At 46.8% G+C, this 25,007-nt stretch overlaps 10 protein-coding genes across 10 annotated transcripts; 5 read left to right on the top strand and 5 right to left on the bottom strand.

Moving 5' to 3' along the window:
- Positions 1-1,296: 1,296 nt before the first annotated feature.
- AGABI2DRAFT_177361 (hypothetical protein) lies at positions 1,297-3,101 on the top strand. Its single transcript, XM_006459341.1, has 8 exons — positions 1,297-1,497; positions 1,551-1,615; positions 1,675-1,803; positions 1,856-2,025; positions 2,084-2,624; positions 2,682-2,746; positions 2,804-2,928; positions 2,984-3,101. The coding sequence occupies exons 1-8, from the start codon at positions 1,353-1,355 to the stop codon at positions 3,022-3,024; spliced, it is 1,281 nt and encodes a 426-aa protein (XP_006459404.1). The 5' UTR covers positions 1,297-1,352; the 3' UTR covers positions 3,025-3,101.
- Positions 3,102-3,410: 309 nt separating this feature from the next.
- AGABI2DRAFT_177360 (hypothetical protein) lies at positions 3,411-4,888 on the bottom strand (the record flags this gene model as incomplete). The annotated part of the gene is made up of 12 exons (XM_006459340.1): positions 3,411-3,481; positions 3,539-3,645; positions 3,702-3,801; positions 3,876-3,907; positions 3,963-3,999; positions 4,055-4,156; positions 4,215-4,271; positions 4,327-4,337; positions 4,395-4,457; positions 4,506-4,566; positions 4,621-4,706; positions 4,762-4,888. 12 exons carry the CDS (start codon positions 4,886-4,888, stop codon positions 3,455-3,457), a joined length of 810 nt encoding a protein of 269 aa, XP_006459403.1. The 3' UTR covers positions 3,411-3,454.
- Positions 4,889-5,720: 832 nt separating this feature from the next.
- AGABI2DRAFT_149555 (hypothetical protein) lies at positions 5,721-8,007 on the bottom strand (the record flags this gene model as incomplete). Its single annotated transcript, XM_006459339.1, has 16 exons — positions 5,721-5,747; positions 5,811-5,914; positions 5,967-6,066; positions 6,125-6,325; positions 6,384-6,485; positions 6,542-6,594; positions 6,696-6,758; positions 6,805-6,865; positions 6,922-7,007; positions 7,060-7,266; positions 7,325-7,470; positions 7,524-7,592; positions 7,641-7,676; positions 7,729-7,818; positions 7,873-7,890; positions 7,946-8,007. 16 exons carry the CDS (start codon positions 8,005-8,007, stop codon positions 5,721-5,723), a joined length of 1,425 nt encoding a protein of 474 aa, XP_006459402.1.
- Positions 8,008-8,800: 793 nt separating this feature from the next.
- AGABI2DRAFT_141940 (hypothetical protein) lies at positions 8,801-11,833 on the top strand (the record flags this gene model as incomplete). Its single annotated transcript, XM_006459338.1, has 24 exons — positions 8,801-8,878; positions 8,929-8,990; positions 9,046-9,053; positions 9,115-9,125; positions 9,174-9,196; positions 9,250-9,359; positions 9,415-9,459; positions 9,510-9,578; positions 9,635-9,790; positions 9,846-9,972; positions 10,038-10,136; positions 10,194-10,324; positions 10,371-10,401; positions 10,450-10,472; positions 10,535-10,637; positions 10,691-10,780; positions 10,830-10,883; positions 10,943-10,950; positions 11,003-11,094; positions 11,147-11,203; positions 11,391-11,444; positions 11,507-11,545; positions 11,611-11,626; positions 11,685-11,833. 24 exons carry the CDS (start codon positions 8,801-8,803, stop codon positions 11,831-11,833), a joined length of 1,635 nt encoding a protein of 544 aa, XP_006459401.1.
- A 179-nt stretch (positions 11,834-12,012) lies between these two features.
- On the top strand, positions 12,013-12,775 carry COX5B (COX5B subunit VB of cytochrome c oxidase). Its single transcript, XM_006459337.1, has 3 exons — positions 12,013-12,371; positions 12,443-12,551; positions 12,617-12,775. The coding sequence occupies exons 1-3, from the start codon at positions 12,069-12,071 to the stop codon at positions 12,664-12,666; spliced, it is 462 nt and encodes a 153-aa protein (XP_006459400.1). The 5' UTR covers positions 12,013-12,068; the 3' UTR covers positions 12,667-12,775.
- A 1,051-nt stretch (positions 12,776-13,826) lies between these two features.
- AGABI2DRAFT_191384 (hypothetical protein) lies at positions 13,827-16,553 on the top strand. Its single transcript, XM_006459336.1, has 13 exons — positions 13,827-14,211; positions 14,263-14,351; positions 14,408-14,601; positions 14,652-14,760; positions 14,811-15,030; positions 15,086-15,130; positions 15,184-15,332; positions 15,391-15,703; positions 15,765-15,809; positions 15,863-16,014; positions 16,076-16,192; positions 16,255-16,380; positions 16,442-16,553. Exons 1-12 carry the CDS (start codon positions 13,947-13,949, stop codon positions 16,357-16,359), a joined length of 1,803 nt encoding a protein of 600 aa, XP_006459399.1. The 5' UTR covers positions 13,827-13,946; the 3' UTR covers positions 16,360-16,380; positions 16,442-16,553.
- Positions 16,554-17,192: 639 nt separating this feature from the next.
- AGABI2DRAFT_65482 (hypothetical protein) lies at positions 17,193-19,557 on the top strand (the record flags this gene model as incomplete). The annotated part of the gene is made up of 3 exons (XM_006459335.1): positions 17,193-18,065; positions 18,131-18,486; positions 18,534-19,557. 3 exons carry the CDS (start codon positions 17,193-17,195, stop codon positions 19,555-19,557), a joined length of 2,253 nt encoding a protein of 750 aa, XP_006459398.1.
- Positions 19,558-20,037: 480 nt separating this feature from the next.
- AGABI2DRAFT_141936 (hypothetical protein) lies at positions 20,038-21,685 on the bottom strand (the record flags this gene model as incomplete). Its single annotated transcript, XM_006459334.1, has 6 exons — positions 20,038-20,336; positions 20,388-20,691; positions 20,746-20,873; positions 20,995-21,094; positions 21,153-21,193; positions 21,295-21,685. The coding sequence occupies 6 exons, from the start codon at positions 21,683-21,685 to the stop codon at positions 20,038-20,040; spliced, it is 1,263 nt and encodes a 420-aa protein (XP_006459397.1).
- A 725-nt stretch (positions 21,686-22,410) lies between these two features.
- Positions 22,411-23,478, bottom strand: AGABI2DRAFT_191382 (hypothetical protein). Its single transcript, XM_006459333.1, has 5 exons — positions 23,277-23,478; positions 23,105-23,201; positions 23,005-23,049; positions 22,857-22,950; positions 22,411-22,808 (listed from the first exon to the last, which is right to left on the bottom strand). Exons 1-5 carry the CDS (start codon positions 23,453-23,455, stop codon positions 22,711-22,713), a joined length of 513 nt encoding a protein of 170 aa, XP_006459396.1. The 5' UTR covers positions 23,456-23,478; the 3' UTR covers positions 22,411-22,710.
- On the bottom strand, positions 23,476-24,999 carry AGABI2DRAFT_191381 (hypothetical protein). Its single transcript, XM_006459332.1, has 8 exons — positions 24,749-24,999; positions 24,605-24,692; positions 24,502-24,550; positions 24,063-24,454; positions 23,996-24,013; positions 23,866-23,941; positions 23,654-23,812; positions 23,476-23,604 (listed from the first exon to the last, which is right to left on the bottom strand). The coding sequence occupies exons 1-8, from the start codon at positions 24,965-24,967 to the stop codon at positions 23,565-23,567; spliced, it is 1,041 nt and encodes a 346-aa protein (XP_006459395.1). The 5' UTR covers positions 24,968-24,999; the 3' UTR covers positions 23,476-23,564.
- Between the last annotated feature and the right edge of the window lie 8 nt (positions 25,000-25,007).

Below are 25,007 nucleotides of genomic sequence, written 5' to 3'. Positions count from 1 at the left end.
TAGGAAGGTTCAAGTCCACCAAACCGGATATAATTTTAGGACATAGGCTAAGTAGATTCGGGCAGACCATCAGGAACCCAGGTTAATATAAGTAAGACGTCAATATCTCCAATAAGAATTCTTATTAGCAGATTTTCGTATCTCAATGCACCTCAATACATTCGAATTATGAAATGACAGCGTGTTTCTCAATGATGGTTTCAGGTTTGGCAAAACTCAATAATCTGAACCTAACCTTCAAAAAAAAATGTAACCGAGAATCTGCTGAAGTCAACTGACGGCAGCGATGATATCAATAGAACTCTCATAAATGTTATGTGTTCATCAAATAAGGCCTTAATTAGTTAGCGTTAACCTGTAAAGGAACGGGAGCCTGCTGTCACGTCAACAACGGAGTACTTCTGCTAGGTTCTGTTACTTGTGGAATGCCCGGTAACACCATGATAGTGCCTGATGCTAGGATTCAACTCCATGGGGCTGCCGACTGACGGATCTTGTTACTCCAAGTTGAAGGCAGGAACACTTTCGGAAAATCCTAACTTGATGATAGACTAGTGGCAAAAATGTAAGTAATCATTTTTTAGTAGGAGCGAGATCGGCAGGGAAAATGTGTGAATCTTCTGTTTGCCTTTGAGCGGAAGCTTGATGTACGCTTCTGCGCGCCAGTGGAAGGAGAACTCTCGTGCTGCGCAATCCGTGGATTTCGTATCTCTGCGAAAGTGACATCAATCATGAAATGATAACATATTATATTATTGGCGGGCTTGGGAAAGAACTAAATTTAGATTTCTTCTAAATTTGGTGATTGTAGGTCATGTTCAATGGCCGCATTGACCCGGATCAGATCACTTTGTTGGGTAACTCCTGGGTAACTCTCAAGGAAACTACACCATAGCTCTCCAAAAACGAAGGCTAGAAAGAGCAAGAGTTTGGCGTCTCACAGGTCAATAACTTGCGCACACGAATCAGGTTGGAGAACACTGGAATATACCACCGCGTACCTCGACCGCGTCGTTCAGTGTCGGGATTGAACCCCGGTTTTCCTACACTGTTGGGAGCTTATCTACTCGGCATACCTTCGTCCTCCTGCAGCGATTTTTGTTGTCACTCCTTGCCAACTTGTCGATCACAGTTCACACATTAGCATCACCACGGAGAACACGACGTCCCTGACAATTCAACATCTGATCAATTCGAGATCTCAATGGCGCTCGCCGGAATCCCAAAAAAAAACTAGCGACTGGAGGTTGGAGTATAAAATGGGGACCTTTGCACTGGAAACTGCAGCGAACATCGCTAGCAACTCACTCAGTTCTTAACTCTCCGTCGTTGCGGCTCCAACTTTCACAACCATGCAGCTCAGCTTGGCCTCAGTTATCTTGTCCGTCTTATTGGCTTGTCAAGCCAACCCTGCCCCCAGGTGTAAAGCACCAAGCCACAGCGCGTCAGACAAGTACCTCGGTGATGCGAGTGGACATGTAATTGGAGCAACCTACTGTGAACTTGGGTTTTTGGTTTCTGTACAATTCTGAAGCTAACTCTATGCGCAGTCCTCACTGATGAACCCACGGGCAACTTTATCGTGGGCTCGGACATAGGTTCAGATGGTCTACTGGTGAGAGCATTAAACCTGGTTTTGTGTTTGCTAGTCAGCTAAACTTTTGACTATCGCAGACCCTGAGGAGAGCTGTAAATGCAGGAGGTGTCGGTGCCCATGGTCTCCACGACCTCGGACCCGATCCTCTGTTCAGCCAAGGCTGCATCGACCTTTCCGCGGAGAAACAAGTTCTAGTGACCGTCAACGTTAGCTCATTTCTTCTCGTTATGGATCCTTGTTTTTAAACGTACCATCCAGGCTGGTTCCAACACGGTTGCGGCATTCAAGATCGATCCCACCGACCCAACCAACCTGAAGATGTTAGGAAAGCCCGTGGACAGTCATGGTGATTTCCCGGCCTCCGTTGCTTTGAATAAAGCTGCCGACAAGGCTTGCATCATTAACTCAGGTACTCACGACGGTGTCAGGTAAGATCCCTGCAATTAGTTTGCTTTTGAATTCTAGTTCACTAAACTGAGTGCTTAGTTGCTACACCCTCGATGCAAAGAAGGGTTTGTACGAAATTCCCAACACTGTTCGTCCCGTGGGGCTTAACCAAACCACCCCTCCCACCGGAACTTCGGGAACTCTCAGCAACATTATCTTTTCCGAGGACGAGACGAAGCTCTACGTAGCGGTCAAAGGCACGGACCCGGCCATAAACGTGGACACTCACCCTGGATTCTTCGCTGTTTGGGATATTCTCCACGACGGATCACTCTCTGAGAAATACACTCGTATTCCCGTTCCCGAGGGCGGAAAGCAACCGTTCGCCATGACCCCGATACCGAATGAGAACGCGATCCTTGGTGCAGACGGCGCAGCCGGCTTCTACGTCTGGGATTTGGAGACGATCGATCAAGGCATCCCAGGCCCTCGATCTTCGGTCACCCCCGTTGAGGGGCAATCATCGGTTTGCTGGTCGCGTTACAGCCCGTGCACAGGTAACTTCTATGTTGTCGATGGTGTGATCTCCAACATCACCCAGGTCACCCTCGACGAGAACTTGAAGCCGACGAAGGTCATGGTGAGTGCTTTATGTGTTTTGAAGTTTCGAGCGAGATCTTATAGACTTTATCTGCAGAACTTCCCCCAAGATATCTTCGACGCCACCATTGATTTCGAAATTGTACCTATTAACGACCAGGAGTAAGCATATGTTGTTTTTATCTTGACGCCATGAACGAGCTCATATTGGACGAATAGCCACATGTACATTCTCGCTGCCAACGCGACTGCCGTTCATGTGATGAAATTGGCACCTGATGAGATGACTCGCATCCAATCACTTGACTTCTCGGTTACTGCCTCTAATGCTGGCCTTACCATTGGTAAAATTTCCTTCTTGTTCAAATCTACAAAGATGATTCTTATTCGCGATTGCAGACCCTAACAACGTCCAAGGATTGAAAGTCTTCCTCAAATAGAAAGGTGATGCTTGCCAGTAAGATAGATTAGAATTTAGTATTGAATAGAATTTGTTATTTGTTATTGCGTTCTCTGCTAAGTTTGTGGCACGTGGATTGCAAACAAAGTTGAAGACTTGGAAGCATGTTTTGAAGCAAGTTTAATCTTATCAAGTCTAGACCCCATATGTGCATCAGTAGGCTGTTCACCTTCAATTATGAGTTATAACGGTTATTGGAGCGAGCCTTAGAACCGTTTTTCTTTTAAACATATGAACATAACGGCGGTATCCCACGAAGCTAGATCTAGAAACATCGTAAACTCACATCGACCATCAAGGTGAATAGTATACCCGGGGCGAAGAAGAAAGAAAACAAAACCAATTCCGAGAAAACAGAAAAGAAAAAGAAAGGTACACAGTACAAAGAAGCAACAAGTCAACCAAGGGCTTCAACAGATAAAGGCGAGGTTCATGTCCTACAAAATCAATACATTGTCAACAGAAACGGTGCTACGGAGACACATTGACCGTACCATCTCGTGTGAGCACGAAAACTGTGGTTTCTGCGTGTGCGTTTTGCCTTGCAAGTCCTCTCGAATTTCAACTAGCAACCGTCGGAAACTTAGCTGACGGTTTGACCCTATGAAGGATGGTAAAATGAGTCACAACTGCTGATGCATTTTGAGTTATATTTACGCAAAATAGTTATGAACGCATTGCTCATAGCGCCAAACGCTTGACTGTTTTTGGTTACATCGCGTGCCCCCTCTGAATCTTTGCAGCCGCTCCACGAAACCTTCGAGAGAATTTATTATTTTGTCGTTAGACGCAATGCATCAAATCGGAAAGATGGGAAAAAGAATAACATACAACATCAGCAGCGCTCCACCTCTTGTTAACTCCTTGAAAGACAGATTCAACTTTGCAAGATCATTGGTATAAACGAACTTTTATTACCTGGCTCCACTCCTTTGACCTCGCCTCCAGTACTATACTAGTATAAGGGTAACACATTAAAGCACCATCAGGACAATGGGGGAAAGACTCACGACGTAGGGCAAATCAAGGGCAGTACCCGAACAACATGAATCAATGATGGCTGTGAGACGACAGCCCGCAGGAAGTGGCTTCACCATGATATCATGCATCTCCTAGGGGACGAAAAAAATGAGGAATGCTAGACGAAATATCAGAACAACAGGGGCGCACGTCATCTGTTATATATCCTACGATTTGTCCACTTTCTTGCTTCTCCACACAATCCACCTAGAATCAAAGTTAGAGGTAGGTTTCGTCGTCAAAAAACTATGCAACTACATACGGGATTTATAGCTGAACGAGAGTTTTGTTGCTGAGAGGCCCTGGACTAGAATTAATTGTTCGGCTTACCCTCGTCCCATTGGTCAGATTCATCACCATTATCGTCATGAATACGGTAGCCATGTCCAGAGTCTGAAGTATTATAAGAGACTGATATCAAAAGAGCTTCGCTTGGCGCACAATGGAAGAATAAATAGTCATTGGGTTTGGCATCCTTGACCAACTCCTTCATCGCTTTGATCTGATTAGGGCGTTATTTCAGATGCACATATAATTCCGATTGCATTAAGCTCACAATGTTTTCCCTAGTCGGCCGTCGAGCAGCCTCATTGTTATCATCTGTGAGGATGACTATATTCTCCGGTTTGTAACCATAGTAATCTGTGCGAATAAGATCAGCATACAATGAAGACATCAGAATTCTTATTGGACCCACCACGCAGCAACTTTTCTACTTCGTGCGCATCATTGACGCTACCCTTTAAAGGATGAAGCCCCTTATGACCGAGATAATTTATCCCGATACAAAGAGCCTTTTTTCGCAGCTGGTTTGTGCCTTGCATTCTTTCTCTTTCTTGGGTGGAATTGAAGTTGAAGGACGTCGGTGGCAAGGTCAGCACGGGGGACCCGCGTATTCCTCGCACTTTATATCCACCATCTTCCACATGTTAGGAAGCTCAGTATAAAAGTTAATATGAAGGATGCATATTTTTGATACTCAATGTAAAGAGGCGCCGTGTGATAGAACTTGGCGAGTGAAATTCTTTTAGCGCTGAGTGTTGCATGATCCTCGGAGGCTTAGTTTTTTCTACGATGGTGTCGGAGGAGAAGGCGTCTGTTCACGACGTTACTGCCCCGAAGATCTCTTCTGAAAGTGCCAGGGGAGGATGATAAAGTCTGACGGACGAAGCTCAAAATTAGCTCCTATGAATACGTGATGCGCTCATCACGGCGATCGATTTGGGAGAAGGACACGCCCATGGATTGCTCATAACGAGAAGCGAGAGATGCCTAAAGTTTCTGATTCTGATTGTAGGTAGGTCTAAGACCATTCGAAGCCGGGAGAGGAGGTAAATGTATAGTGTCGGCAGTACGCCGAATTTTGCGAGAATAATATCGAGAATTCAAACTGTCGGTAGGGCCGGACATCGTCCTCACTGCGGCGGGAAGGTGATTGAAGATTCTGCCAGCCTAAGAGTGAAGCACGAAAACGAGGTGGAGAATGTCGGAGGCTGCTAACCGCGTTCTTAGTGAGCTCGGTCACATTCACTTGATATCTTCCCAATGACATCATTTCGCCCATGTGGATAACACCCACCGTCATTTTATACATTCAAATCGAGTTGATACAAACAAGGGCACATAGCAATAGAGCGACAAAAAGGAGGTCAACGTTCAGCATATGAACATAATACTGGTATCCTATTGAACCAAATAAATCGCATCAATTAGAACTCGACAATGTCAGGAAAGGGTTAACCGTACCATCGGGTGCGAGCTCGAAAGCTGAGGCTTCTGGCTATATTTCCTCTTCAAAATATCTCGAATATTGACCAGCAATTCTTGATAACTTTGATCGCGTTTAGCTCCTGCGAAAAATGATTAGCCACGATGAATCAGCATCATAGAAGCTGACCATACTCAAGACACTCATAAATGCGAAGCTCATAGCGCCAGTCGCCTCGCCAGCTTCAGACGTATCGGCACTAGTTTGTGAATCTTTACAGCCGCTCCACGAGATCTAGGCATCACCAAGTCGGGATATACAATGCATAGACAGAAAGATACGAAGGACGTACAACATCAGCAGGGCTACTCCTGGTGGCCTTTGCATGTTTGTCAGCTTTTGCGTTGTTTCCAGAGGCTACTTTAACGATCCCCATGGCAGACTTAAAGACACCTCCCATGTCACCCTTGGCGTAGGAAGAGAAAACGGAAAGAAGCCCTTGGCCCGCTTCTGCTGCCAAGTTTGGTTCTTTGATTTTGCCTTCCGTGGAGTACTAATTCAGGCATAGCATTCTGAGAATTATCAACAACAAACGGCCAAGGTGGACTCACGATGTAGGGAAGGTCAAGGGCAGAACCAGAGTGACAAGAATCGAAAATGGTCGTAAGACGACAGCCGGCAGGGAGCGGCTTTACCATGATGTCATGCATCAACTAGTAGATGATTGATTAGGAATGGCGGATGAAGATGTGTGACAGCCAATGCCTACGTCGTCAACGATATGTCCATTCTGTTGATGGTCCAACTGGATTTCAATTTTAGCTACAAGCAATCATGTTGATGCCAAGAATATGCTTACAGGGTAGATGACTAGACGAGAGCCATGTCATTCAGAGTCTTGAGCAAAAGATTGCTAGACTTACCTTCATCATTACCATCAGCTTCGTCGCCATCATGATCTTTAGTTTGACCACCATGACCAGAGTCTGCAGAATGATAAGATATAGTGCAGACGAGCCCCGCGAAACGTACAATGGAAGAAAAGAGAATCATTCGGCCTGGCATCTTTGGCGAGCCATTGCATGGCTTGAATCTGATCATACGTCAGTGTAATCCAGATTTCGACAATATAGATTATGATGCGCTCACAATGTTTTGCTTCGTTGGTTTTTGGCGAGGATTTTGGGCATCATCGGTGAGCATTACGATATCCTCTGGCTTGTAATGGAAAAATTCTGCGCATTGGATTGGTATGTGTTGAAGTGGTTGGATCTGTATTGAACTCACCGCACAGGAAGCGCTGGATGTTGCGGGCATCGTTAATGCAACCTCTTAACTCGCCGGCTTGACGATAGTAATTGATACCAATACAGAGCGCCTTTCTTTTGCCAGTACATTGTGAGTATTGGAAGTAAGGCTGAGCAGTGCGATGGTCAGGCCCTTGTATTTGGGGCCCATAGTTCTGGACATTGGTAGGAGGTCGGGGTGGGGGCCCTGTGGCAGATGCATCCTTGATACTCGTCGTGACAATGTTATAAAGGAGCTCGCTTACCGGGTTGGAATTGACGAGCGCCTGGTGGTGCATAGCCTCCGCTAGGTTGATACGGCTGGGGCGGGGGCGGGGGTGGGCGCGACTGCTGTTGCTGCCCGGGAAAGCCCCCGCTGTAAGACTGTGGAGCCTGGGGAGGGCGAGGAGGTCTGGTGACCATGAATGAGAATGATTAGATGTTCGGATGTATGAATGATCGTACACAGAGGGAGGTGGGTTCGGGGGAGGGTTGTATCCGCCAGAATTGAGGCCAGGGCTAGGGAAGCTGAACCTGAGTGTATATTAGATGGAGCTGCGATGTCAAATAGAGAGCGCGCACCCAGGCTGTGAAGGAGGTCCTGGAGGGGACGGAAAACTATATGGAAATATAATTCGATGGATAAGATGAAGAGATGTTGAAAACGTACCCGCCGGGAGGAGGGTTATAAGCAGGAGCATAGCCGGGATTATAGCCAGGATGTTGCGTTGCAGGCGGGCCGGAGGGTGGAGGATATCCCCTGAACAGAGGATACATTAATCAGGCCTAACCTGCTTAAATTGAAGTTACTTACCCCTGCGCTTGCGGGAATCTGAGAGTCGGCAGTGAGATGACAGGTTTTCAGAGAAAAAGAAGACTGGACTTGCGATGGAGGAGGGTTATCTCTGGAGCCGTAGCCGCCGTTGTACGGAGTCTGGTTGTAGCTCATGTTGGTGCAGTGCTGAGCGCTGAGCGAACATTGTCATGACGCTGTGATCCGAACCTGGCTTCTTGTCACAATAATTGTGACAACTTAATGCTCTCTTAATGGCTTGCACAACTACGTCCCCGCTATATTTTCTCCTTTTTCCCTGATTTTTGCACATGCGAGGCAAGCCTCTTAGCTCGGCTATCTATTGCAAGTTCGCGACTGTCAATGTCTCACCCCCGGGGATAAGCATCAACGTATTCCTCTCATGAGGCCGCTGAACATTGAAATCCGTGCCAATGACTCGAAAAACTACGGGCTATAATAGCCGTTTGTTCGGTCCGTCTTTTGGGTCCTCATTACGTTGCGGTTTTGTCCATATGTCTCGTCCCCGCTACCCATCCTTCAAGCTTCAGGCTTACGGCAAAATAGGTTTGCCGTCCTTGAAGCATTGTCTCCTGACGTCGGCTACTTTTATCAAGATACCACGCGACCATCCAGGCTCGTCGGCTAATTTCATCACAATGCACGACCTGGGAATATCTCCCCGAGGTTGTTGCAGCCCACTTCCGTCTTCGGCTTCTGCATGACATGTTGATTTCCATTTTTTCTTGTTCAGAAGCTTCTCATTTGGATTTGTGATCAGGGTATACTATTTTGTCGCCCCACATGGTCATTTATATGTCCCCGGTTGAAATTCATTCTTCCCCTCCCCATCTCCCCGCGAAACACGTTAGAACTTTATTCGCGCAAGTTATAAATACTGGGATAGTTCCCATCCTACATCTTCCTCTCTCTAACCCACTTTTCGGTCATGGCTGCTGGTATAGCAGGAGCGGACACATCCCTTGCAGTTGCTAAGCGTAAAGCACTTTCTGGACAGTCAGGATGGGTGCGTCACTGTCCATCCCGATTATACACTGAGACTCACATTCTCCTTAGCGCGGGCTTGTTCACAATCGTAGAATCTTCGCGATTGCTGTCTTCGCATCTTTGGGAGGACTGTAAGTCCAATACGTCTCAATCGGCGAGCTTGGTTTACTCACACGTTTTTCGTAGGCTCTATGGTATGTATCCACTTCGCCTAGACTCCTTCCAGTTTCTCACTACTTTACTGCCTTAACCTAGGTTACAATCAGGTACGTTACCGGCTCCTTGACAAATGCGTTGTACTGATGTAAATCCAGGGTGTCTTCTCAGGTGTGCTAGTGTAAGTTTACCTCCCCAGTAGGCAGGACCGAGGCTGATAAGTACTTGGAATAGCATGAACTCATTTCATGATCGCATGGCGTCTGCTGTCGATGACCCCGGTAAACAAGGTTGGCTTGTAGCCATCCTCGAACTTGGGGCATGGTTTGGTGTCCTCATGACGGGTAAGTTAGGGCCTCTCAATCGCGTATTTCCTAATGGCGTCAACTATATCCGCAGCTTACTTTGCTGACAAAATTTCCCGCAAATATACCATCGTTTTGGGTATGTCTGTTCTATGAACGGTTCAAACAGTTCACTTATCGCGCATACAGCCGTATGTGTTTTCTGCATCGGTGCAATTGTCCAAACGGCTGCGAAGGATCCTGATTATATCTATGGAGGTCAGTCTCCACATGAGGATCAATAGTTTTGCCACTCCAACGCAATTGATGATTAGGGCGATTTGTCACGGGTTTGGGAGTTGGTTCTCTCAGTATGATCGTTCCTCTCTATAACGCCGAGATTGCTCCTCCCGAGGTACGCGGCAGTCTTGTGGCGCTTCAACAACTAGCAATTACTTTCGGTATCATGGTTTCCTTCTGGATTGATTACGGTGAGTCACTGTCGTATCCAGAAAGGCGACTTGATATAAATTCGCTTCATGCCAGGCACAAACTACATCGGAGGAACTGGCGATACACAGAAGGAAGCTGCATGGAGGCTACCTCTTGCTTTACAGCTCATCCCCGCAGTCATTCTCGGGGTCGGCATTCTCTTCATGCCATTCTCACCACGGTGAGTTTATAAATATATATGCGGCTTTAAGAAGAATCTGGTGATATTGATCACCTTACAAATAGATGGTTGGTCAACCAGGGCCGCGACGATGAGGCTCTTGCGGTTCTAAGCAGGGCAAGAAATCTGCCACCCGATCATGAACTTGTCAAGATTGAATTCTTGTATGTACTCCCTCCTCCTTACTCAACTCAACGCCTTCTAACGGACGTGAATGTCAGGGAAATTCGTGCACAGTACTTGTTCGAGAAGGAAGTGTCAGAGGAAAAATTCCCTGACTATCAAGATGGCTCCATACGTTCAAGCTTCTTGCTTGGTTTCTATGGCTATTGGAGCCTTATCAGTGAAAGAAGTAGGTTTAGCTCTTTCAGATTCAATACATATCTTATAATCTTCAGATTTACTCTACCGTACCGCGGTCGGTACTTTGTAAGCATTTCCTTTCTTATTGAAAAAGATTTGACTAACACACACCAGGACCATGTTTTTCCAGCAGTGGAGTGAGTCCGTTTAGAAGGATCTGATCGAATAACATCTGAATCTTGGTTTTTGCTTCGTGCAGCCGGTGTCAATGCCATTTTGTACTATGCACCCCGGATCTTTGAAAATCTCGGTCTTGAAGGAAATACCAATTCTCTGCTGGCGACTGGCGTTGTGGGTATCGTGTGAGTTCTCTTTTCTTTTCGCATTATGGTTCGTATTTTGATGGTTTGGAAAGAATGTTTTTGGCCACCATTCCCGCCGTTATCTGGGTCGATCAACTTGGTCGCAAACCCGTTCTCATATCTGGTGCCTTCGTCATGGGAGCGTAAGCTTCTTTCCTTTTCCTCAAAACTCCATCTTGACCACGTTTATAGATGTCATATAATTGTCGCAGGGATAAGTGGCAAATACCAGGATAGTTGGGCATCGTGCGTTCAATTCACTTGCTGCAGAGTTTTACCGCTTACTGAATCGACGATCTGCTTAGCCATCGTGGTATGTATTACTGGTTGAGTCCTTGACTGGCATTATGCTAACATACACGCAGCGGCTGGCTGGGCCGCGTCTGCCTTCGTATGGATCTTTGCCATCGGCTTCGGATACAGTTGGGGCCCGTGTGCTTGGATTGTTGTTGCTGAGGTAGACTGACTTTCCGTTCTTACTCTCGTATCGTAATTGAGTCATATGGTAGATCTGGCCTCTAAGTGTCCGTGGAAAAGGGCTTTCTATTGCTGCGTCTTCCAACTGGGTAAGCATTCTTACGCCATTGCAAGCCCTTGTACTGAAAGTCCCTATGTATAGATGAACAACTTTATTGGTGGGTTTCACTCAATACATGTATCTTGACCCAACTGACGTTCTATGTGTTGTGCAGTCGGCCAAGTACGCTTTCACCAGCTTATATTGTCGCTGCCTGTGAGGCTGAATTTATACAGGTTACCCCGACTATGATCGACAAACTTCGATTTGGAACGTTCATCTTTTTCGGGGTGTGTTCCACTTTCTTACCTACTTGAACTGGTATCGTTCTCAACGGATCTTTGACTTACAGTCTTGGGCCTTCCTTGGTGGATTCTTCGTCATGTTCTTTGTGCGTACCGGTTCGATTTTCGAGATCCTTTGCAGCACTAACAGTTCGCTCGGAATCGCAAATAGGTACCGGAAACCAAAGGTACGCAATGCATATCAACCGTGGAATACCATTGCATTTACTCACAACACTTCCCTAGGTTTGACTTTGGAGGAAATGGATGGAGTATTTGGGGATTCAACTGGCTTGGCCAAGTCAGACCTTGAGCGCCAGGAGGCTATCCACCGCCGTCTCGGTTTATTGGATGCCGCTGCTGAGAAAGAGAAGGATTCTCAAGACGAGAAATAAGAGCTATTGGTGTTAACGTTTCTAAAAATTTTCATCTGTCTTATGACGGGACGGGCTCGAATGTACTTTATGATTTTGAATGCCAATTTTGCTTTATTCGATGTGATCCAGTAATCTTGACTTCCGCATCGACAGCCAGCTCCAGCTCGGGACTGAGCGGAAGTCACGGTGTGACCTTTCATTGACGTGACAACCCATAACCAAGTTTTGGTTTCTACTTGCTGTCCAGAAAACCATGTTCAAGACTGCTCTTCGCGCCACTCGTCCAGCGATCCTTGCAGTCCGTGCTGCCAATAGGCAACAAGCCTCTCGTGCCTTTTCTACCACTCTTCGTGTCGCCTCTGGTGGACCTCCTCCACCCGAATTATATGGTCCCGGTGCAAAACCCGGTACTGTCCCGACCGACCTTGACCAATCCACTGGTTTGGAACGTCTGCAATTACTTGGAGAGATTGAGGGTATCAATGTTTTTGAGGAAGGACCTCTTGACTCGAGTAGAATTGGGACTAGGGCCGACCCCGTCCGCGTTCCTTCCTATGTGCGTGCTCTTTGCTTGCAATCCGTTCTTCAGTCAATTGACCATCTTTTTTTCTCACATTGGAATAACAGGATGTAGAACGTATAATTGGATGCACCGGTTCACCAGCCGACTCGCATGATATAACCTGGTTTACCTTGAGGCAACACCAGCTGGGTCGTTGCAAAGAGTGTGGTTCTTGTGCGTTTTGTTAATTTTGTTTGTTTCCAGACTAGGGTATACTCACGATTTCTACTACTTTACAGTCTACAATCTTGATTACCTAGGCGAAGAACAAACTGGTGAACATCACTAGATAATTTGCTGAGTTGTATTGTAGGCTTGGCCTATGGAAGCACAGGCATGTAGAACCTTGTGTTTTCTGACCGGGATCGAGAATCAACTTTCTTTTTTGGCTTTTTTTCGTATTGTGCGCCTACGGACTTGGCGTGCTTGATTTGTTCATATGCCGTCGAGTTCTGTAAGTTTCATGGATCCGGGATTTACCGAACATTATGGAGACCTTCATCTTCGAGGCTCGCTCTGGATTCTTTCTATATCACGCGTCCTGCACTCCGGGCATGGCCTACTTTTTGTCTGATGAGGCCGATGCGCTCTCTGGCAGGCCAGCAAACTAGGGGAAGGCAGTCCCTGTTGTACAAAGCGGGTGGAAGCGCCTGATGATTTCAAGTGATACGCCTGCTCATCACCCAGACGTATTTCACCTTGTCTATCTGGATCGTAGCCGAATGCGTTAATGTTTTATACTGCCGATAAGGTGGCTTTATTGTCCTCGTAATTTCGTGAGAACGGACACCTTGTTTATTCAAGTGGATTGCATTGAACCATCTTTTCGGACTTACTTGCTACCAGTGTCAATGAGCAGCAGACTTCGTAATTATCTATGTTGCGCATTGCTTATCTTAGGCCATACGACCAGGATTTTATCTTGACCAGGCACTCATTGGTTGGCCTGTTCCACCTCTTAACGACGAAGATGCTGATGGAACAATTAGTTCTCAGGTTCTTTCAAGGCGATTGGCCCACCTGCTTGGACCCTATCTCGTCATAATCAGTCGGTCTTGACAACGATTCCACGCTCCGTTTTACCTATCTGCATCTGTCTTAAAAAATCTCTGGTTCCTCTTTCATGGCAAAACTTGAGGCCAGTCGGACTTTTGACGTTGAATGACATTCGAACTGGCAAGTGCAACTCCTTCGAATGGTCAGAAACTTTTTGACGTCGACGACTTGAGCTTTTTGTTACTTATTTGACTTGCAGAATCTCCGCATAGTTACGCATCAACGAACCTATTCTGGAAATCGCTGGCTTCTTTATTTTGTCCTCGGACCTTTTTGATATTTCGGTCCCTGTGGGCAAAGCAACTACGTTTCGAAGGCAATGAGGTTTCTCCGGAATAATCTCCGGAGTATAAAGTGTGTTATATCGGCATTGTCATCCTCTGCCTCCGCTATCTCTCGCCGAATTTCTCGTTTCCTTTCCTTTCTCTAGGGCCTGGTGTCCTTTCCTTTCCTTTTCGTGTACGTGTATTCAAGAAACAACTATCCTTCTATCAGTGTTATTCTACAAAATCCATGAAGACACTATCTTGGTATATCTTTCTGTCGTTATTGCTAGGAACGGAACAGGTTGTCGGGCGTGAACGATGGCTTGAGAGGAAAAACAAGCCAGTCTTCTTGGACCCTCGACGGTTTGGTCAAGAACAGCCGCCTGTCCTCCAAAAACTACAGAATGCCTGCCCTGGTCAGGTCTGCGGTGTATTGGCTGGACAAGCTGTAACGCCTTTGCTGGCTGCGCAGCCTGAATGTTCGCAGCAAGATATGGCTGACCAAATTATAGGTAGGCACGCGATGATCTCGAGGTCAATTTTACTCACTACGCTTATTCCAGATGCCTGTCGACAATTTGATGTTGATACGCAGGCTAATATGATTGCCATTGCGAAAGAGTATCGACAAGTGGAGAAAAACACACCTCCCGTAAATCCTTATCGAGCGAAACGCACCTCAAAATACTTATATATCTCACGTTGTAGGATTTCAGTACCAACCCGCCAACCCTTCGAAACTCGGTATTTTGCCAGAAGGCCCCGAGAAATTCGGAACTGGAGGGCCTTGTTCAAGCTCAAGATCCTGCAAACGACCCGAACGTGTTCTTTGATCCAGAGAAGAATACAAGTGTTAAGAAGGGTGCGCAACCAAACACGTCTCCTTTTGGCGGGACCACGAAGTGAGTGATCTGACTTGGACTGGCGTGGTACTATATTTATGTGTGTGCAGCAATGAGGCAATCACAACATCGAATATTGGACCTACACGGACTCGAGTTGTGACAGGAACTGCTGTTAGGGTTCAAATATCACAAACGCAAACAAGCGTTGAATGTCCAGTATGTCTCCCATTGCTTTCTTTCAAAAGGTGATCTAAATTTCTTGTTAGACTGCTGTTACTGTCACCGTATCCGGCACCAACCCAGCGGCTGCTTCTCTCACGAATGCTGTGACGGTCACTGTCGGAAACCCTTCGCAAACCAAGCTCCCGTCTCCAGTTGCATCCCCACCAGGCGTCGCCAACTTTGGGGGTTGTTCCACTCCGGAGATCGAGTTTGGCGTTGGTTTCGACAACAGGAAGGAAGCGAGTTTCAGGCCTGTTGATCCAAGTGGGTGCCTATTCTTCTCTTTCCTACATTCTGTCTACTAATATTTTGCCCCTAGTATCTTATCCACATGGTTCAGCTCAAAATATCGACATAATCGCCCGTAAGCCCAATTTCCAGAATTGATGATTTATGTAATAACTCCGTCTGTCATAGAATTTATCTGTGATTCATTAACCAACACCTGTAAGGCAAATCAGGATGCGAAAGAGTTATGTGATGCTGCTCGTAGTGCTGCCTCTTCCGCGACAGTTGGTACGGGTGCTCAGGCTGACGCGTTCAATGAAGTATTCGGAATCAAGACGGTATGAACTCGATATTCCCTATGCTCCCCGTAATTTATTGTTTTCATTCAATCATTAGGATTTTGCCGACTCTCCTGTTGATGATAGTGGCAATAGTACTTCTGGAGCAGGACCCACAAGCAGCATCAACGTCAGTATCAGCACCGTCACCGTCACCACCACCACAAACAGTGACTCTTTGACCTCTGCCGCTACTATCACCGTTCCGAGTCCTACATCCCCAACCGCTCCGACTACTACTGTGGGCGGTGATGAAAATGGAGGGAATGCAGGGAACATTGGAAACTTCGGATCTTGTTCAACTCCGGAAATCGAATTTGGTGCAGGCTTTGATGGCAGGAGAGAAACCAGTTTTCGACCTACCAATTCAGGTATATTCCCGTTCTCCTTTCCTCTTGCGTCATTTTTGAGACTGAATAACTGGTATTGTAGCGGCATTTGATCATGGATCTGATCCGAACATCAACCTCATCGCCCGTAAGACGTTGAGTATTACCGGTTGTGAATTAGGTGATCTAACTCGCAGGCAGAATTCATTTGTGGTCAATTGTCCAGCTCGTGTAAGGCAGATAAAGCAGCTCAAGATACGTGTGACCGAGCAACGTCTGCTGCCACGAATACTACTCCTGCTGGTTCTGGTGCACAAGCTGATGCCTTTAATGCCGCATTTGGGATTCAGACAGTGAGCATCCATTTCCTATATTTACCAGCTGCTTTAACGGGATGGCTGACATACATTCTAGAATTTCGTAGGCGTTCAGCAAATAGATAATAAAGGTAAACCAGTCGGGAACTTGAACAATGCCGTCCGAGTGTCTAACCGGCATCACACAACTTTTGCTGCTCGAGCGGTACCCATTGTATGTATTCTCAAGTTTTCTTAGAAGTCGGTCAAATTCTTAAGAGTTTGTATCACTGACAGGATGTTGCTGCATCCCTTTCTACTGTTGACCTCGCATATAGAAACTCTACAAGGGCTTTGGATGTGACTGTTCATGATTCGGGGGACACTATATGTGGATTCTGATGATCATGATCAATGGAAATGGTACTTCAGGCACAGTAGGCCGCTTGTTTTTTTAAAGCCATGCAGAAGAATAATTGTGCAGATGCTGTTCGTGAGACAGATAACGAGGAAACTCCTGTTTCGATGTCGAGATTGATGCTCATTAAGTAGGCTCAAGATCCGCTCTGGATTGTGTTAATTTTACTTGATCATCCAACTTGAAAGAGTCTCTCTCTGAGACGTTCTGGAGACCGGACTGTAACGAGGCCTCCCTAAATTCTAAGGATGCATATGAGCATCAACTCTGATGACAAATTGCCTAGTCACATCAGGACTGATCACAGTGAGCTAAGAACTAGAATGGCCCGTGCACAATATTGAACGGGGAATATAATTCGTTGCCTCACGAATTTTGTTCTTTACCACTCTGGGGCTTAGATCAAGTGTAGTACTGTTCTTAATAGTTTAAACACTATTATGAAGGCAATGCCTGCATCATTGGTTATCTAATTTTTGTTGCCCCATACGTGATCCTCTGCTTGCACGGCCTGGTTTCGATGACTCTGCCACTGCACTATTGGCTTAAGTTGTCTGGGGTTTTCTTCGAAAAGACTTCTCTTTATTTGGTATCTGTACTGACGCCGCTCGGCGGGAGGTATGGGCTGGTAAATAAAAGTTCTAGATCAGTGTTGTAAACGTAGCAGCTATACACGACACGTTGCCGCAGGCAGAGAAAATGAGACAGAAAGCTGGGATGATCCAAATATAGGGCACGGAGTGACTAGTGATGACCGGGTTACTACATAAGGCGAATAGGCTGTTTCTCCTTCAACTCTTCTCTACCACCGCAGATAATGTCAGAGTTCGATAGTCTCTCTGACTCTGACTGGCTCGACATCGCCAGCCGTGCCTCCGATGACAATGACTCCGTCAGCTCTCATGAAGGCCTCAGCTCCAGGCCCCTATCGAGGCGATCATCCATCAGCTTTGGTAGTTCCCATGAAAGCGAGGTCGAAGCTTGGGAGGGCTTTGTCGACGAGAGCGGTGACGAGTCTAACGTCGAGCATGGCATGTGTCTTGTGCGGCCTTTGACGACGACGACACCCTCTGAATCCCTCCCAACAGGCATCATCCCTGACATTAGCCATGACTCCAACGACGATAAACAAGTCAGAGAGGCTCTCGATCAGAGCATGATTGGGACTCTCAGCGCATCTCGTACAAGCAGCGCGGGCCACAGCGCCCATGCCTCAATCCGCGACCTTCGCCTCTCTTTCCCAGACCCTCTTACCAGTTCCCGCGATCAGCTAACCAAGTCTTACACCGAGGTTCCAGACTCGGGGAGTCTCTCGACCCCGAATGACGCAGATGCCACGATCTCCCTTGCGGACTCCCTTGCTTCTTCCTACGAGTGTGAACCGGAAGCTTCTCCCGCCATGTCCCATGCTGCGCATCACGAGGTCACGCAACATGATAGCAATCCCAGTAATCCGGTCTTAGACATCATCTTATACGGGTTTTCCTCCCCCATCAAGTGGTCATTTGTCCAGAACTTTATCCAGAAGGCTGCCCACGCTTCAGGAAATGTTGTTCTCAACACCCTTGATCCGAATGCTGGTCCCATGCAGACACTGGAGCTCCGTTGCGGGAAAGATCAAGATGATTCTATTCTAACTTCCATAAATGTTTATGACAGCACGCATGACAGTCCAGGTGCAGCAGATGCAGTACGTTTTGCTGTGATGGCTTCCTCCTTTTTTAACCTTCACTACGTTGATAGCTGGATTTGCAGGATGATGTCATTCGACCCTCTTTAGCGATTGTTTATCTTCCTGCCACAACTTTACCAGTTTTATCTCTTCATACCGCTTACCTTCCTGTTCTTGTTCCCGCTGCACCTAATTCGAAGGATAGCGACTTTGGTTCAGTTATGCGTCATGTGGCAGAGGACGACTGGGAGTTGCTCGGCGTTCCAGCCAATAAGACCGTCACCTTGAATTCAGAGAAGTCGCCTGTTTTTGTTGCTGATGCGCTTCCTCGCATCGAGTCTTGGAAGATATCTGAAACTATCAATAATATTCTCGACGGCCGACTTCGACGAATTAAGGTTGTCCCCGATAATTCTCACCCAATTCGTGCTGTCACACTGTATGTACAATCATGCATTCTATTCCACCAACTAATCCAGTTTGCAGCTTTGCGCTGGTCTCCGTTATGGTTGGATTTGCTTTCAATACTGCGTTTCCAGGACCTGTTACAGTGCCAACAGGTACAACCAAGGAATCTACCTTGGCGATGCTCCAATATAATTCGATCAATCGCTCTCTCGCTGTGCCTGTCACCAGCGCCACCCTTTCCTCTTCATCTTCCAAAGAGTTTTCTCTCGATATTTTATCTCCTGGAATTACCTCTCTTTCCATCTACCCCCCTCGGATCAGCTCACCTTCGATCACGTCGCGCGTAAACTCGCTGAGCTCCACTACACATGTCACCTCTCTGTCTGTAATCCAGACATCCACATCGCTCGCGATTCGCGGAACCTCTTGCAAGTCGCTATCTACTTCAGGTGAAGCCTCTGCTTCCCGCTCCGAGAGTATGATAAATCGGGCCGTTGAAACTCGCGTAGAGGCCTCTTCTACCGCCTCCACATGCAAAGGGAGAGAATGCAAGGCCGACAGCTCGCCATCCAACTCCATCAGCGTACGCTTACCCAACAGTCTTTCCGAGGTCATTGATGTCGGCGCCAAACTTGTCGGCAACAGTGTCAATTTTGAGAATGGTGTAAAGGACCTCATTGACGCATTTGATGACCTCATTGCATCTATTCAAATTCAGATCCATGAGAACGTTAGGCAATATAAAGGAAAGGCGCGCGAACTACAGGAAGTTGCTATTTCGAGGAATGGTAAAGCCACCCGACGTGCTAAAGAGATCAAGAAGCAAGGAAGTGATTGGTTATCCAAGCAAGCTGCCGCTGGAAATGAATGGTTGGGTGCAAAGAATTCGATTGCGACTCGGAGGGCAAAAGGATTGAGGGATGGCGTCAAGCAGAGTATCAAGCACTTGGGGGCGTACAAACCTTATGAGAAAGCCCTTGCGGCCTGGGTGGCGACGTTGAAAGGTGTAGAACAATGCGCGAAGGATAAGCCTGGATGGCGGGACGCTGAGGAGAAGGATGATTGGGGTGTGTGGTTCGCTACGGCGTGCGCGAGTTGGTAGTCCTGCTGTCAGGTTTCACCTGGAATTTTGACATAATTTGTTGTGCATGGACTCTTCCCAGTTAAGGTGGTGTATATTTTTTCTATCCTGTTGAGTAACGTGTAATCATGGCCATTGTTATGCCGTAGCTGGTTAAATGCGCCCTTGTATTGAATAATTGTATTAGTTGCCTAGTGACAGTGGCGGGGATGTAGTGATCACTGAAGAAACAAGTTGTATTTCCGTTAACGTGAATCATTGACCTTGGTCAAGTATAATGTCATGAGCAGCAAGGGGTTCTCAAGTCCATAAATCCATTACAGTACAACCAACACGAATTACACGATTCAATTAGTATCTACTGATCTAAACTACACAACCGAAAATAAATTATCAAGAGATTAATCCGGAGCATAATATTACGATTGAATTTAAAGTACCCGCGTAGACTCATAGCACTTGCCACATTACATCTGGGGAGAGGCGGGTGAGAGATGGTATTTAGCCACCTAGAATCCTCATCTTTCGTTTCCGTGCACTCCTCCGTAATGGAACTGATAAGCCACGGGATGCCACATTTGCATTATTATCGTGAGTAGGATTACCAGCCGCCTGTCCCACAAGAGTGTCAGTATGATTCCCGAGGTCTTCTTTGCTCCCAGTAGATCTATTATTTCCATGATGCCTTCTGATATCACGCGTGCTTTCGTCGTAACCTCCGGTCCTGAGGCGCTTCGAGCGGTTGGGACCGGAATCATTGTCGTCGTTACTGTGAATGGTATCCAATTTACGTTTCCCCCCTGGAAATGATGCTCAATTCAGAAAGCAGGGCGAGTATTTTTATAGCCTACTTGTTTTGGTTTTCCGAAAGATGGGCGATTTCGCCACGTCACTACCTCTTGTGGTAGTATTGTTGCTAGTTGCGTTTTCATCATGGCTTAAATTCTCGTCTCGATTTGTCGTTCGACTCGAGCATTCATCTTCATTTGTCCTCTTTTCGATAGACTTTTGAGTTCTCATCGCGTTCACGACGTGTGGTTGCATCGTGCCTATCGCTTTCATCGAGCCTTGCGCTTTCTTTGCCGCTTTCGTTTCCACCACGATCTGAAACGCTATGACTAGAACCACCATGATCGAGAGTAATACGAGTCCTCGCTGAATTTCAGATTAATTTTGATAAAAAGAATAGGATAGTAATTGTTGACCTACTTGATTGCAGTGTGGGGGGTCTCGCCGCTGCAGGCTCTCCTGTGACACCGCTGCCATGACTTGGGCTTTGACGGACGCTCGAAGTTTCATTACGATCTTCTCCTCCTTGTTCAAAAGGATTTTCAACCCTACGACGCTCTAAGTTGCCAGGACTAGGATCCCTGCCACCATCAAATAAACGATGCTCCCGGTTTCTCGCTGAAATTGATTTTAGCTTCGAAAGTAGAAGGAAAAGATTCATGGGCGTACTCAGACTTTCGTCCCGTAAAAGGGGAGGTCGGCTGCTTGACTGAACAGGTTCAGGGAACAGAAGGTTTATCAAAATGGCTTTGACGTCAATACCCCGGTTCTATCATGGCAAGAAAGCTTTAGTTTCCCAGTTATGAGGTATAATGCAATATGCTCACTTGCGCCTCCCGAAGGAACCAGTCAAGGGGATATTTTTTCACTTCATGTCGGTCATACGGATACGAAAGTATGCTACTTATATCAAGTCGGTGGGATGGTTTGAGAGCTGAGGGAGGTTGCCGGGGATGTGGTGATAACAACGTTCGGGGTTGTAAACGTGGTGGATCTGGACTTTGTGGTGCTTCAGGTTCCAGATATGGCCCCCCAGATGGTTGCGCTGGTGGGTCAAATAGTAAATGTTGCCTCTGTGGTGACCTTTCATGAGGTGAAGATGGATAAGTTGGTCGTAGCAAAGGAGGAGTGTGTAGATAGGGTGAATAGTGTGGTCGAGATGCTGCTGGTCTTGGATACGGTAGACTTTGTGAAGGTATATATCGTAGCTGAGGCGAACTTCCAGGTCGTGAAGAGGGATGTAGGGGTTGTGTTGAAGGTCTAGAGTGGAGATACGAGGTATATTGGGCTTGCGTCGACGGCACAGGTTCTCTGGGACGTTCTGGTTCTGGATATGGTAACCGTAGTGGAGGCCATTCATATCGTGAAGTTAAAGACGGTCGCCGTAAATCCTGAAGCGTATAGGTAGGGCTGCCAGGTTCGTTATATCGTCGCCATGAGTCGCCAGCGGCTGGACGAAAGGGATGGTCGGGGCTCGTATATCTGGTGTATCGTGCATCTGATCCTCGATACGAACGCCAGTTCTCTAAACCTGAGCTAGTCGGCACTGTAGGCCGGTTGAATTCGCGATATCTCTGGAGTTCGGCTTGGGTTCGGGCAGATAACTGAGGTCCACGTTCCAAATATTCGCGGGTAGGACGAAAGGGCTGCAACAGGAGAGGCAACTTAGCCCTGGATCCGGATGGAGAAGTCATAAGGGATTTAATATTCACCTCGAGAGAATATTTATGGCTGGTGAAGGCCTGTGGCGAGACAATGATTGTAGTTCTCCATGATACGCGCCGGAGTGTTATTCTCTGGTGTGGGAACAAAAAAAAGAGAGCTGTTGTATTGTTCTAGAGGCTTGTTTCAGAAACAATGGTCCTAATAGTGAAAGAAGGTAACAATAAAAGTCCAGACATACATATTAGGCTCAAAAGCTGTGGAACAAAAGCGGTTTCCAAGTTTATCAAGTTGTTTGTCTTGCCGACATCAGATGTCCCAACGGGCGCCTGCTTTGGCAGATTCCGAGCCTTGATGCACAACGACCTGCGTGAGTTTTGACGTTGAACGAGCAGTGGTTTGGTTACAGCCTTACAGGTGGCAATTGATGAGGTCAGCGGTCCTGACCAGATGGGCATATGTATTGACAACTAGTGTGGGTCCAGGCCCCTGTCTCGCTCCAGCCTCAGCTACGTAACGTGGCGAAAACATAGCAGCGACTGCTTATGCTCATACTTATGACCCCGGCCTCCCGTAACTAAGCCAAGTCGTGGACCACACTGAAGTTCCATTTTGTACAAGTTGTGTACGAGGAGGGATCGAGAATAATGCGATGTTAAACTGTCTATCACAATATAGTCCGAGTTGATGCTGATTACACGTCATGCCGGGTCTGCTTGGAATTCATCGTCGGTGCCTAGATATCGGCTGTTCGTCTTTTTCCTTCCTTGGTGCAGGGACTAGCGCCAGGACACCAAAGATGAGTGCGTATAGAGCACTCGCTAAGTGATATTTGAGTAAAAAGAAAGAAAACAGCCAGGATCGCTTACCGCCTACGAAACCTCGAAAATAGCCTAGCTCAGACCACCTGCCTAGAGCCACAAAATGGAGAAGCCAACCGAGGATGATGGTGGCCGTTAGGACCTGGATATCCCGCTTCAGTGAATAATGTTGGTGAGAGATGTAGGGGTATAGTACTGGAATGATGGTAGACATTGAGCCTGACTGCCGCCATGATCTCCACTGTTGTACGCTATTAGAATTTTGAAAAACGGTCCGAGAATGAAACTTGACGTACATCGGGATGCTCGTCTCTGTAGTATATTAGGAACAGCATGTAGAGAAACAACGCAATCATAGTCGCCGCGTTGCTGATAGCAGCCAGGGCAATCGTGCTGTGTCAGAATGGACATTCATTAAGGAGATCAAGTGTAAGGCTCTGTTCAGAAACATGTTGTAATGGTTTTCACCTCTGCCACGAGCCACTCCCCGAATGCAGGATTCCCAGGATTTTATTGACGGTTCCCAAGTATAGGGTGATAGAGGCGCCAGGTATGATGAGTTTGAGCTGGCGGACAACATTTCTTCTCCAATGCTGCCGCATTTTTCTTGGAGAAGACAGATCGCTCGTTGCAACTCGTTCGGCCATGAGACGGTGATAGTACTTGGTAGGATGTCGTACAGTAATGGATTTATAGCCAAGCTACAATCACATGCTTCTCGTGTTCTAAAAATACTACATACATCGTGTCTAGATTTCATAGCTTCGCGCTGGGGTCTTCCGCCACCTTTACGACTCTGAAGAACAAATTTAGCCCATATGCAATAAGACGACATATTCACATACAGTTTACCCGTATTCCCGCCTGAAAACAGCATTGGTAAAGCTCTAGGTGCCTCTTCAATACCACCGTCAACGATGTGGAAACGCCGTTGGATACTGCCATCGACCAGTCCTTTGCCCATTTCTGCGATAGCAACAGGATACTCTTGGGCATAATCGAACCTAGCGTTGGAGTCGGTAAATTTATAAAGGGAAAACAAATAAAATGCCATTACACGATGAAGCCTTGCATTTTGGCACGCTGAGATATCAGGTTAAGATACGATTGAAGACCCTTTGGCTTTGTCGCGTCTTGAACAGAATTCTCAGTGAAAAATAAAACTCGAGAATGATAAGTTTGCTCACTGTACTGCGAGATGGCCCCTGTGTCTCGATTAATCGCAGATCACTCTCTTTATATATTGAAGCTTACCACAAAGGATAATCCGAGCATCCTTATTCAGTCTTCCCAGCATGGAATCCAACATATCTCCACCAACGTTGTCAAAGAACACATCCAGGTATCCCACACTCTTTTTAAAGTCTTCCATGAATGTCGGACTCTTGTAGTTGAAAGCCTTCTCGACACCAATATCCTTTTCTAACCACTCACATTTCTCTGATGTACCAGCGATGGCATAGACTTTTGCTCCTGCAGCCTTTCCAAGTTGGCACACAAGAGAACCGACTGAGCCTGCGGCTCCTGATACGACGAGCTTCTCTCCTGGTTTGAGCTCACCAATCTTTTTGAGTCCGAAATACGCTGTGAGTCCGGATCCACCAAGAGTATTCAGGTAGTCCAACGGTTGAACACCTGGATAGATCCTGATATTCGTCAACAAAAAGAACAAGAAAACATAAAAATCACATACTCAAGCTTCTCAAGTCTTTGATCAGGAACAACCGCGTACTCCGTCATCCCTATGCAGCACAATGAGTCCAATGCAAAGTCGGTGGTCGACTGAGAACACGCACCCCATGCGCCAGTAACATGGTCGCCAACCTTGAACTTACTGTCCTCTCCGACAGCAAGAACAACGCCCAATCCTTGTGCCCTCATAGTCTATCATGTTTTTGTCAGGGACTGTTGCACGGTAGACCAAAACATTGTAGCCTCACTTCACCAATCTGAACTGGAGGCAGATAGCTTCGTGTGTCACGGAGCCAACCTCTCATAGCAGGATCTAGCGACAGCCATGTGCACTGCACTAGACATTGCTTATTTCCTGGAGAACCAAGTGAAGTGAACGGAAGCACTTCAGTGCGAAATGTGTTTGGTTCGATGTCGCCTTCAGGCCGTGAGTTGAGAACAATGCGTTTGTAGTTTTGTGGAGACATGAGTGGACCGATATCGTTGAAGTTAGATCAAGCGCCGTTT

This window comes from Agaricus bisporus, assembly GCF_000300575.1.
Source record: "Agaricus bisporus var. bisporus H97 unplaced genomic scaffold AGABI2scaffold_3, whole genome shotgun sequence".
NCBI lineage: Eukaryota > Fungi > Basidiomycota > Agaricomycetes > Agaricales > Agaricaceae > Agaricus > Agaricus bisporus.
The sequence above is the reverse complement of the archived record's forward strand: the minus strand, read 5'-3'. Positions and strand labels throughout refer to the sequence as shown.